The sequence below is a fragment of the Balaenoptera musculus genome, chromosome 10 (assembly GCF_009873245.2).
Source record: "Balaenoptera musculus isolate JJ_BM4_2016_0621 chromosome 10, mBalMus1.pri.v3, whole genome shotgun sequence".
Lineage (NCBI taxonomy): Eukaryota > Metazoa > Chordata > Mammalia > Artiodactyla > Balaenopteridae > Balaenoptera > Balaenoptera musculus.
Window position 1 is genome coordinate 96,661,597 of NC_045794.1, and position 13,576 is coordinate 96,675,172.

The 13,576-nt window shown below is 37.6% G+C and overlaps 1 protein-coding gene across 1 annotated transcript in view; it reads left to right on the top strand.

The window, feature by feature from the left end:
- The window catches only part of XPNPEP3 (X-prolyl aminopeptidase 3), a 58,621-nt gene that overhangs the window by 15,012 nt on the left and 30,033 nt on the right, over positions 1-13,576 (top strand). Inside the window, exons 3-4 of the mRNA XM_036864810.1 lie at positions 6,511-6,918; positions 9,174-9,376. Coding sequence (XP_036720705.1) covers positions 6,511-6,918; positions 9,174-9,376 — 611 coding nt within the window. The remainder of the gene's footprint in view (positions 1-6,510; positions 6,919-9,173; positions 9,377-13,576) is intronic.

The following is a 13,576-nucleotide window of genomic DNA, read 5'->3' on the forward strand; positions in this document are numbered from 1 at the left end:
AGTTATTTCAGCTTTAGAGAGTGGTATAGTCATCCCTTGGTATCCTTAGGGGATTGGTTCCAGGACCCTCTCAGATGCCAAAATCTGCAGATGCTCAAGTCCCTTACATAAAATGGCATAGTATATGACTGCAATCCATGCACATCCTCCCATATACTATAAACCATCTCTAGATTACTTATAATACCAAATACAATGTAAATGCTTTGTAAATAGTTGCTCATGCACAGCAAATTGAAGTTTTGCTTTTTGTGACTTTCTGGAATTTTTTTTCCAAATATTTTTGATCTGTGGTTGGTTGAATCCCCAGATGCAGAACCTATGGATATGGAGGGCCAGCTGTGCTTTTTTTTTTTTTAATGTGGTAAAATTTACATTAGGTGAATTGCGCAGATCTTAAGTATGCAATCCAGTGAGTTTTGACAAAGATACACCAATATAACCCATACCCCATTCAAGATACAGAGCATTTCCGTCACCCCAGAAAGTCCCCTCATACCCTTCTAGTCAGTCCCCACCTCCATCCTTAACCACTGCTCTAGTTTCAATCAACATGATTGTTTTTCCTCTTCTTGAGTTTTGTGTAAGTGGAATCATACAGTATGACCCTTTCTGTCTGGCTTGTTTTGCTCAGTATTTGCAAATAAAATCCATTGAGAGTATTTTTTTAATTATTTATTTGGTCATTTCATTTTTTCAGAGAGGTCTGTGTTTTACTTTATAAAGGAAATGTTTATTAGCTTTTTCTTTACCCCCATTTTCCAACTACATAGTAATAGATCATTTTATGCACTACTTCCTTATATACAATAAAAACTACCTAATATTAAACAGAATTCAAGGACACTGCTTCAGGCCGCGTTAAAATCCTAACCTAGTTAGTTTCAGGAAATAATTAAAATACATACCTAGATTGTAGCAAAGACTTGCATCTTTCCATCCATTTTCAGTCTTCATAAAACTTTTCCTCTCTGGGTTTTCTGCCTGGCTGATAAAATATGAAGAACATTTTTCTTATTCTTTTGAGAGGCCCAATCCTAGATGTCCTGGAAGAGCTTTTCTTCTTGGCTGCACAGTCTCAGGATTGATTATGAGACTTTGCTATTTACAGAGTCGAGATTGTGGCATCTAGGCATTTGATTGATTAAATAACTTGTTAGAGTAGCTCTTCTATCCTTAATTGACTCCACATGATAAAATACTGACTTTGCTTCTTAATACTTTACAATTTGAGAAAGTTACAAGAATGTCTATTCAGGTACAGTTTTATCTGAAGAAATTCAGGCTAGATTGACTGTAATGGTTAGTTCTATGATCAAAGGGCATAACAACTGCCAGGTTTACCTCTAGGGTTGAAGTTCATTGCTTTATCACACATTTTTTCCCTCCTTCAGTTGATAAGGTGTGTTTTTCCTTGGATAATTTTTCTGTTGTGACGAAGAGTTCCTTGAAATTTCAGAAGTTTGGAAGCATATAGTTAATGGTCACTCTATAGTGTTTACAATTAGTAAGCTTGGGAAAATGTAGTCAGTGTTTTAAGTAAATATTTCTCATATAGTCATTTGTATGAAATTAGATTCAGCAACGAGGAATGCTTTGAAGGGCGTAAAAGATGGTTTTGCAATCCTGCTTTGATTTTTAAATAATTTTTATCTTTTTTTCAGAAGTTACTTCCTAATATACGTATATGTATACTCTGTTATTAATGAAAATGAGAGATAACACATTGATTAATTAAGATCATTAATATTGTGAATTTTCTTCTTATTTCCAAAGTTTTTTTAAAAACACAATGAATTGATTTTTTAAGTTTAGTTTTATTACATGGACCATAGCTGGGAAATGACCAAAAGCAAAGCACAGGATAGGGACCAAGTAAAATGACAAAAAGGAAAAGTTGGATAATCCACCAATTATAACCAGCCTCTGCTTTTAGAAAAGAGTATTTGCTGCTTGGGTAAATTAGGAAATTTCCAATATTGAGTAACAGTGGCAGACTTAACATGAATAATTATCAGGGAGATAAATAGTTAAGCTGTTCTTGGGCTCTGGTACAAAGTTCGGTATTCTGCCCTAGAGCCCTAGGGGACTTTTAGCCAACTCAGTCCTCAGAGAAAGAAATGTGATATGAGCTCTTCTAGGACCAACTCTGTTGCTTTGACTGGCCTATAAGGCCCTCTCTTATTTTTCTCTTTTGTTTCTTACCAATTTCGTTAATAAAAATGTAAATTTTTCTATTGTAGGTAAATAAAAGTTAAATAAAAAATTATTAACGAGATACAACTACAGAATTTTCTGGAGAGATAAACTATGCATAGGTAAAACAACTAGACAGTTCCAAAGTAATCATAAACAGCTGAGTTGCATGTACTGAACGTGAGTACTGAGAAAACTCGAAGGACTTTGATCCACTAATTTCTCTCCTGGGACTATCCCACAGAAATAAAAGCAACAGTACATAGGGCATTTAAAAGTACCCTATGTATATAAGTACAAAGATGTTCATTATTGCAGCAAAAAGCTGCAATATGAATAATATGAATGCCCACCAGTGTGGAAATGGATCAGGAAGTTATGATACATTCCCCCAAGAAATAATATGGAGACATCAAGCAGAATGAGTTGAAGCTATGCTAAATGAGTTGGTGGGAGGGACTTCTATGAGGTATTGTTGTGTTAGAAAGGCAACATAAACACAAGACTGTGTGGTATCGCATTTTTGTAAAACACTAGTGACTCAAAAAACCCTAAATGCAGGTATATGTGTATGTGATTATATGAGTATTGATAAAAATAGGAAAGGATACATACTAAATTACAAATATGGGGGTGGTTCTAATGTGGGTAGAAGGAGGGAAGGGGAGTGAGGTCTCAAACAATGAAGAAATGGGGGAAAAGTGTGTAACTATTGAAAGAGTATGGTATGATCACATTTATACACAACTATAAGATGTGTATATGAAAATGAAATAGTTGACTTTAAAAAAAATGTAATTCAAAGGAACAAATCAACATGATCTGGGCTAATCAAGAAAGCCTTTTGAACCAGAAGGGTCTAAAAACAAACATATATTGAGCTCCAAGTCTTGAGTGGAATTGCTTTGGGGGGAGAAGAAATTTTAGAAAGGGGACACATTGTAAGCAAGGTAACAGGTTGGACTTATGTAAGATATAGAAGGAATTAATTTCAGAATAATTGGGGGAATGATAAGAAAAAAGTTGGCCAAGTCACCAAAGACCACATATTGTGTGATTTCATTTATATGAAATCTGTACTATAGACAAACCCAGAGAGGCAGAAAATAGATTAGTGGTGGTCAAGGGCTGGATTGGATTCGGAGGAAACAGGGAGTGACTATTGATTGGCATGGGATTTCTTTTTGGAGTGATGAAATATTCTAAAATTGTTTAGGGTAATGGTTGCACAAATCTGTGAATTTACCAAAAATCATTGAATTGTACACTTGTAAGTGGGCGAATTGTATGGTATGAAAATATCTCAGTAAAGCTGTTACCAAAAAAAGTTGGCCAGATAAGTTGGAGTCACCTGGTAGAGAACATTAAAATGTTACATTTAAATGTAAATGTTAAAATGGCTTAAGAGTATGAATTTGATCTGACAGACAATAAAGAACCATTGTAGGTTATGAGTATGGAGTGGACTGTCCATGGTTTCCCTTTTTTAACCTCTTTTTCTCTTTATTTGGGACTTTAATTATAAGAGTATATATTCATTGAAACAGAATTCAAATAATATAATAAATCATGTTAAATAGAAAATTTCAGTTTATGTCACTCTCCATAGGTTACCACTATAAAAATTCTGATTCTTTTCTAAATTATTTTTTTTCTCTCCTTTGTTTTTTTTAAACATAATGAGAACATATTGTCCATCTTCTTATTTAACTTTCTTACACAGCAGTGTTTCATGGCTATCTTCCCATACTTGCATGTGGAGACTGGCTACCACAGGGAATAATAATAGTTCCCCACATCACAGAGTCATTGTAAAGATAAAATAAGTTGATACATGTAAATAATTAGAATAGTACAGACATGTAGTAAGCGTTCAATAAGCATTAGATGTTGTTTTACTATTATTATTGTTAAGTGTAGGCTTAGGGATACAGCTTTTGTGAGTAATTGTTTTAGTAGTTCTTTTGTTTGGGAACCTAAAATGAAAGCAGGCATAACTTCCATTTCAGAAGTGAAGCGTTCACCCAGTCATCACTGGGCTAGCAGCCAGGCAGTCTGCTAGGTACTAGTATTAAGAACTAACACATATTACAATAGCCAGGACATGGAAGCAACCTAATTGTCCATCAATAGATGAATGGATAAAGAAGATGTGGCACATATATACAATGGAATATTACTCAGCCGTAAAAAGAAACGAAATTGAGTTATTTGCAGTGAGGTGGATGGACCTAGAGACTGTCATACAGAGTGAAGTAAGTCAGAAAGAGAAAAACAAATACCATATGCTAACACATATATATGGAATCTAAAAAAAAAAAAAAATGGTCATGAAGAACCTAGGGGCAAGATGGGAATAAAGACACAGACCTACTAGAGAATGGACTTGAGGACACGGGGAGGGGGAAGGGTAAGCTGGGACAAAGTGAGAGAGTGGCATGGACATATATACAATACCAAATGTAAAATAGATAGCCAGTGGGAAGCAGCTGTATAGCTCAGGGAGATCAGCTCAGTGCTTTGTGTCCCCCTAGAGGGGTTGGGTAGGGAGGGTGGGAGGGAGATGCAAGAGGGAGGAGATATGGGGATATATGTATACATATAGCTGATTCACTTTGTTACACAGCAGCAACTAACACAACATTGTAAAACAATTATACTCCAATAAAGATGTTAAAAAAATAAATAAAAAATAAATAAAAGGAGAAAAAGCTAAAAAAAAAAGAACTAACACATAACACTTCATAACAAAGTTTCTTTTTATATATCTATATATATTTGTTTGTTTATTTATTTATTTTTGGCTGCATCGTGTCTTAGTTGCGGCACACGGGATCTTCTTTGCGGCATGCAGGCTTCTCTCTAGTTGTGGTGCGAGGGCTTCTCTCTAGTGTGGCGTGCGGGCTCCAGAGCACATGGGCTCTGTAGTTGTGGTGCACGGGCTCAGTAGTTGCAGCTTGTGGGCTTAATTGCCCCGCGGCATGTGGGATCTTAGTTCCCCAACCAGGGATTGAACCCACATCCCCTGCATTGGAAGGCAGATTCTTAACCACTGGACCACCAGGGAGGTCCCACAGGGGTTCTTAATATGGGTTTTTTGCATGCGCTTACAGGAATCTGAGACTCTTGAAATTGTATGTCAAAAGTTTGTATTTGGGCTTCCCTCGTGGTGCAGTGGTTAAGAATCCGCCTGCCAATGCAGGGGCCACGGGTTCGAGCCCTGGTCCGGGAAGATCCTACTTGCTGCGGAGCAGCTAAGCCTGCGTATCGCAACTACTGAAACCCGCGCGCCTAGAGCCCATGCTCCGCAACAAGAGAAGCCACCACAATGAGAAGCCCATGCACCGCAACGAAGAGTAGCCCTGCTGCTCGCCACAACTAGAGAAAAGCCCACGTGCAGCAGCGAAGACCCAACGCAGCCAAAAATAAAATAAATTAAATAAATTTTTAAAAAAATGTTTGTATGTGCCTACACGCCGTTTAGTAAACAGAATACATCCATAGCTTTCAAAAGATTTTCTAGGATGTCTTCAAATCCTTAAGAACCACATGCTTTATCAAATTTGGTTCTCATGACAGCCCCAAGAGGTGAACAATATTACTAGAGTTTTGAAGGATACGAAGATGGTTCTGACCATCAAAGAGGTTATGTATACCGAGCTCACTGTTAATACAAGGTAGAAAGTGAAAAGCCCTGTTAGAAAGATATTATTATGCCTTGGAAATTCAGAAGGAGAAATTTATTCTAGCTCTTGAAATTGGGGAAAGCTTTTTGGCCTTAAACTCTAAAAATACTGTAGCTCATTTGACAATTATCAAATGCCTACTGTATTCCAGTTGTTATTCTAGGCCCTGGGAATATAACGTTGAGCAAACAGACAAAAATCTATGTCTTCGAGGAGCTTACATTCTTTTGGGGAAGTCTTACACAGAAAATGTGATCCTTCTCCTCACCTTGTATATTGAAACTTCAAGGCAACTTGGATTATTTGCCTAACAATGCCTTCCATATAATAATGTTTAGTAAATATTTGATTGAATGAGTAAAAGAATGAACCAAAGAGCTGAAAGAGATCTTAAGGGGTCATGATCCCAGTTTTCAGGCAGGACCACATGTAATTATCATTTCTTCCAAATTTTTGCAATGGAATAGAAATTTGAAACCTGGGTTATCTCCTTAATTTGCCATGTGCTATGAGGAGATTGGGCATAAATTGAAGAAATGAACTTGGGTGTCTCCAGCTAATATTAAGCTATCTTAAGTACTTTGGCACTATAGAAATGCAAAGCATCACTGTTATTTGTCATTTCTAGGGGAGGTGACGCCAGGACTATCCCAGGTGGAATATGCACTTCGCAGACACAAACTAATATCTCTGATCCACAAGGAAGCACGAGGGCAGAGTGGTACAGACCACACAGTGGTACTGCTGTCCAACCCTACATACTATATGAGCAATGATATCCCCTATACTTTCCACCAAGACAACAATTTCCTGTACCTGTGTGGATTCCAAGAGCCTGATAGCATTCTGGTCCTTCAAAGCCTCCCCGGCAAGCAGTTACCAGCACACAAGGCCATACTTTTTGTGCCTCAGAGAGATCCCAGTCGAGAACTTTGGGATGGCCCCCGATCTGGTACTGATGGAGCAATAGCTCTAACTGGAGTGGATGAAGCCTATACGCTGGAAGAATTTCAACATCTTGTACCAAAACTGAAAGGTAACAAATGGGAGCAGAAGTCAAATCATAGGCCAGATTGGGACTAAGACCTTCCTTGCCCGTTTAGACAAAGTTCTTCATTTCCTAAAATAATTATCATAGCAGCATTTCCCTGGGCACCATGAAAAGAATATAAATCTTTTCCACAAGACTTTAAAGATTTCATTTATTCATTTGCTAAATCTTCTTTGGATTATTCATTCAGAGACTTTTAACTGTTCTAGTTTGAAATCCCAGACAGAGAATTTTAAAGTGGAGGATAAGCATGGGCTGCTTTTCAAGATTACTGACCAGTCTGTTGACCTTTGATTACTACTTATCTTACTGCTTTTGCCAACTCTTCAAAAAAGGTCAGTATTCTCAAAGAATGATTTATTCATCACCAGCATCAGAATCACCTGGTGATGCATTATAGAATTACAAATGCATAATAGATGCTGGAAATGTAAAATCTGCAGCCCCCACTCCATACCTACTAAATCAGGATCTGCATTTTAACAAGATTCTCAGGTGGTTCGTGTACACGGTTGAATTCATGCCCCTTGAAATAGTCACTTTCTCTACGCTTATTCTGGTGAAATTATGATCGCTCAGAATGTTTTGGGATTCCTTTTCTGGAACTTTTCAGAATGTACACTGCATTATAAACTATCCTTAGTGATTCTTACAAATCTACAGCTCTAGTAAGCATTTTATTTTTTGAAGTGTCCAGAAGTCACTTAGAGCCAAATTTGATAAATAAGGTAGATGATCAAGTTGGAAAATACTTGATTTTAGACAAAAAAATGTATGATCGTAAAATTTTAGTCTGATATTCTTGTAAGGTTTATAAACATTTCTGAAGTCAGTCTCTAAAAGAGAATTTCAAAATTGTTTCCAGTGATCATAGATTGAAAGTTTAAAAACCTAAAAAGGTTGGTCTGTGATTTTATAAGCTGACAGCAGATGGTCATGGTTGTTTTACTTTTTAAAAATTACAACAATTAAATTTCTATTGAAAATAAGATTAGAGTTTTACATATAATCTACATTTAAAATCACTTTTATTTTAAAGTGAAAATATTTAGGAGATTGTACCACTAATACATATCCGATCAAAATTTTTAGGATTTTTTTCCCTCTTCGGTCCCAAAGTCCATTGTATAAAGCATACAAACAAACCTTCAGACTTAGATTGTCATGAATACTACTCATAGGTTTCTTTTTTATTATTATTATTTTATTTATTTATTTATTTATTTTTGGCTGAGTTGGGTCTTCGTTGCTGCGCGCAGGCTTTCTCTAGTTGAGGCGAGCGGGGGCTACTCTTCGTTGCGGTGCGCAGGCTTCTCATCGTGGTGGCTTCTCTTGTTGCGGAGCACGGGCTCTAGGCACACGGGCTCCAGTAGTTGTGGCACATGGGCTCAGTAGTTGTGGCTCATGGGCTCTAGAGCGCAGGCTCAGTAGTTGTGGCGCACGGACTTAGTTGCTTCGCGGCATGTGGGATCTTCCCGGACCAGGGCTTGAACCTGTGTCCCCTGCATTGGCAGGCAGATTCTTAACCACTGCGCCACCAGGGAATCCCCTACTCATAGGTTTCTGTCAGAAAAAAAAGAAAGGAACAAATAGAGACCTGATGTAAGTGGAAAAGATTTTCATAATGAGCCTCATCTTATATCTCAGGCAAAAATTGACCATTTCCTTGGGTCTCTAAAGTGAAATGGTGAACTGTGGTTGTCTGTAATGAGAATACATGGCAGATGGAAAAGGAAGGATTTCCTGGGTAAGTGTGGATTAGCATGTATTATCAACTATGAGAGCTCCTTTCACCAATACTGAGATTGTTTGTAAGGGATGGAACACTTTTAACCATAAGGTCATGAGCTGAGTACTTTTTTCTGTCCTTTTGTGTTTAGTTATTTAATGATGCCTCTAGCTCAGTTGTGTGGAGAACAATTGTCGTAATTGTTCTTTAACAGTTAATAAATAATAAAATCAAAGCTTGAGTAAAGCTTTAGTCTCATCTATCATCTTTATTAAAAACACTGAAGTTTGAGGGCAGAAAAAGCTGTGTGTTCAGTCTCAGAATATCTTGCTATTTTCAGGGAATGGCCTTTCCAATGATTTACAATCCAATCCTTCATTTACTTCGGTCCTGAGAGTTTGTGTTCAACCCTTTAGAGTTCTGTACTACATATTTTATAGTTTTGACTCTTGTTCAAGTCATTATGACAGGTGGTATTTCTTGTTGCTGTTTTATTTAAATCTGTTTTAAGCTGAGACACATACACTGTGGTATGACTGGATGAGGCCCGCTCACATTCAGCTCCACTGTGACTACATGCAGCAGTTGGCAGAGGTCAAAGCCAGGAGCAAGAACAAGGTTCGGGCTGTGCAGCAGCTGGTACAGCGTCTCAGGCTGATCAAATCTCCTGCAGAAATTGAACGAATGCAGATTGCCGGGAAGCTGACATCACAGGTATGGCTCCTACTGAAAAAGTTCTTTCCAAATTAAAAAATCTCAGCTCTTAGGGTTCAGTGGGCACCTTGAGGTCGTGTACCCAATGCAGTAATCTCATGGCACATGGACATTTAGCTTCTGCTTCGATGTTTACTGAATGTGTCTAGAGACTTGCTCAGTACCTTGCAAGGCAAATCAAATATTCCTCTTGTATCTTTTACCCATGATCTTAGTTGTTTCTCCTTGCAACAACATAAATTAATTCATTTTATTTCCTTTCCTTACCATATCTACAATAATAGCAGCAGTTAAGAGTTTGTTAAAGAAGATTCGTAGGACCTAAAATGACAGTGCTTACAAATCTGCAGTTTATTACAGGAGAAGGGTACAGTATAGCAACAGCATTAATGTAAGAATACCTGTCACACCCAATGGCTGTCTCACAGCCAGGTCCAGAGAAGCTGGGTGCAGACTCCTATTGTCCTCCCTCAGTAAGGACCGGGCAAGGTGCATTTTCTCTGTGGCTCAGGAACCACAGATGCATGTATAGAACACCTGGGAACCAGGGAGCCCCAGATAGAATCTCAGCTAGGGATTTTTGGGTTTTGGTCTCATTGGCATATTCCTGCTAGGTAACAGAGCTCTCACAGAGACCAAGTATAAACCTTTAATCTCACTGTTATCAATACTGACAGGCTAATACAAACTGTACTGCTCTGAAATTTCTTGCAATACTTTGTTTTTATTGTGGTGAAATAAATAAATATATATATATAAAATAAAATAAAATTTACCATGTTAGCCATTTTAAGTGTACAGTTTGGTGTCATTAAATACTTTCACATTGTTGTACAATCACCACGACTGTACATCTCAAGAACTTTTTTGTGATTTCATGCTGAAACTCTGTGCCCAGTAGGGAGTAACTCCTCATTCCCCCTTCTTGTAGCCCCTAGTAACCACTGTTCTACTTTCTGTCTCTATGAATTTGACTACTCTAGGCAACTCATGTAAGTGTAGTCATATAATATTTGTCCTTTTGTTTCTAACTTATTGCACTTATCACAATGTCTTCAGGATTCATCCGTGTTGTAGCATATATTAGAATTTCCTTCCTTTTTAAGACTAAATAATATTCCATTGTATGTATATACAATGTTTTGTTATCCATTCATCCACTGATGGTCATTTGGGTTGTTTGCATCTTTAAGCTGTTGTGAATAATTCTGCTGTGAACGTTGCAGTAAAAATATCTGGTTAAGACCTGACTTTCATTTATTTTGAATATATACCCAGAAGTGGAATTGCTGGATCAAATGTTAATTCTGTGTTTAATTTTTTGAGGAACCACCATACTGTGTTCAGCAATTCATAAGGGTTCTAATTTCTCCATATCTATGACATTCTGGGTTTTTTTTTTTAATAATAGCAATCCTAATGGGTATGAAGGGGTATCTATGTTTTTTTAATACAATTTTTAAAGGTTATACTCCATTTACAGTTATTACAAAATATTGGCTATATTCCCCATGTTGTACGATTCATCCTTGTAGCCTGTCTTACACCCAGTAGTTTGTACCGCCTACTCCCCGATCCCTACATTGCCCCCTTCCCTCCCTCTCCCCACTAGTAACCACTAGTTTGTTCTCTGTATCTATGAATCTGCTTCTTTTTTGTTATATTCACTAATTTGTTGTATTTATTAGATTCCACATATAAGTGATATCATACAGTATTTGTCTTTGTCTGACTTACTTCAGTTAGCATAATTAATGCCTTCCAAGTCCATCGATGTTGCTGCAAATGGCAGAATTATTTCTTTTCTATGGCTGAGTTGATTGTGGTGTTGATTTGCATTTCCCTAATGGTTAGTGGTATTGAGCATCTTTTCATTTGCTTATTGCCCTCACAACACTTTTAATCAGTATGTTTCATGCCCTGCCTTGACCGAAGTAGTGTCATGCAGAAATTTAGCAAAACAGCTCAAGCTAATTCTAGGAATTAACAGTTCACACCCCCCGACCCATTGTCAAGGCTTTTTCTAATAAAATAAAATCCTTAGTTTGATAACAGTTACTTGCCTTACAATGTCATACAATGAGATAGACAATCAAAGTGCACATGCTGAATCCATTTATAATATCTACAAAATATGGGGTTGGTAGAGATTTAAACAGACAGCTGAACCTTCCACTTGTACTTTCTCATGTTTTTGTACTAACCGTACAATTCTTTTGCTTCTCAGGTCTATAGCTATCTGTTCTTTTTGGCATATATTGTCTGAATTATTAAGAATCATAATCTTTCATTAATCAGCTGTAAGTATTCATCAGACCAGTTCTGCTGCATAGGGAATAAGATCCTGAGAAGGCTTTAACTCAATCTCCCATTATATTAGATCACTATTAGTATCTACAGTGTTAATTTTACTTATGACTCCGTATTATACCTTATAACAATACCATTGTAGTTACAGTATAAATCGGACAAAATAATGGTGTAATGAATTTGTCCTTCCCAACCCAATCTACCCTTTCCCATATACCATGTATTATTCCTCATAGGAGTATAAATCAGAGACCATATCTGTTTTTTCAGGATTCAGAACATCTCGAGTACACAGACAGATTTCTTCTCTCAGGTTACATGGTTTGACAGATACTGGTGCCCAGTGAGAAGAGTCCTGCAACAGAACCCATTTATCTACCACAGGAAGCACTATAATATTTAAAGTTTGTCCAGTACTCACAAACTACACTACTGGGAAAGAATGGTTAGCCCTCATTTGGGGTGCTGAAGCTGGTAAAGAGCACCTCGACAGGTTGCATCCTCTAGTTAATATTTTCCGTAGACTACAGGGCCCATAAGTCTCCCACAAATGCATACCCTGGATTTCTGCTATGGGAATTCCTGGCCATAGGGCTTGGGATGCCTTGGACTCCATTTGAATTAAGGTATCTATTAACCTAGCTTATATTAACATGTCAGCTTGTTCCCTTCTCATTGCTGGGTTGATTTGGGCATGTTGTCTTAGAGTATGCTGTAATTAAAAGATTCATTTTGTGAGCACTGTGTTATTACTTCAAGTATCTTGCCACTTTTGTCTTTACTCCTGGAATAGGATGCCTTCAAGGCACCCTATTCATGTTAGTAGGTCTTTTTCATTCGGAGGTCTTTCCTCATTAAAAGCAAATCTGCCTGGCCAGTTACTCATAGCCCAGCTCCTAATTCTCTAAGGCTCTCATTTCGAGTGGGCCAACACCAGACATGTTGCCATTGAGTACTAACTGCTTTAGTACAATTGGGAAGTAAATTTGGTACCCCCAAAATGGTAATTCCTCCAGGCCTAGATCATATGAGTAGACTTTGGTCTACTCCTAAACAGACTTTGGTTTGAGTTTTCCGTAGCGCTTCCCATAACCAACCACAACAAATTCCAAAATTCTCAGGAATGTAGGCCCACTAAGTTTTAACTTTTTCTTTGTCAGTGATCCAAGTGTCCCAAATGTCCCTCCTCCTCTTCATGCCTATTCACCCACAAGAGAAGGGCAAATAGCTATTTTTACACATAATGTTATTATGACAGATGGGACATGTAGTAGATGCCATTCTACTATCACATTGTGGTACCTTTTTTAAACCATCATCACAATTAATGGCTACATAATGTCCATTTAGATTATTATTAATCAGTGTTTTTCAGGTTCAGCCTGTTAAATATGCCCACAGGTTTCTTCCCAACACGGGTCCTCTATAATAGATCCATCCTATGAAATGAGAATCAAAAAAACTAGCTACATTTGTATTGTTTCACATAGTCAAACACAGAGCTCCCATCTCTTCATCCATTTTGAGGACATATATCACTCTGGGAAGTGTGTTTGTTAGGTTGGCTATTGTCTAGCTCTCTTTTTGGCTCTTCAAAAGAGGAGGAGATTTCATCAGAGCCCTTCACCCAAGGGCTTCTGAGTCAAGGCTAAGGGAAATATTATTCTCTTGCTTTAAGCATCTCTTGAGGCACCAAAATTGTTAGATTTTCCCTTTTGTGGCACTCATTTATTGTCTCCCTTTCCCTCAGCAACAACCTTGCCTTTCCATTTATCATTAATTTTAACCCATACCTTTCCCCCCTAAAGTAGAATTTTCTGGTCCAGCCACTGAGCGAGTCCATTCCCAATTACAAGGGGACAGATTGGATAAATACAGAAAAATGGAACT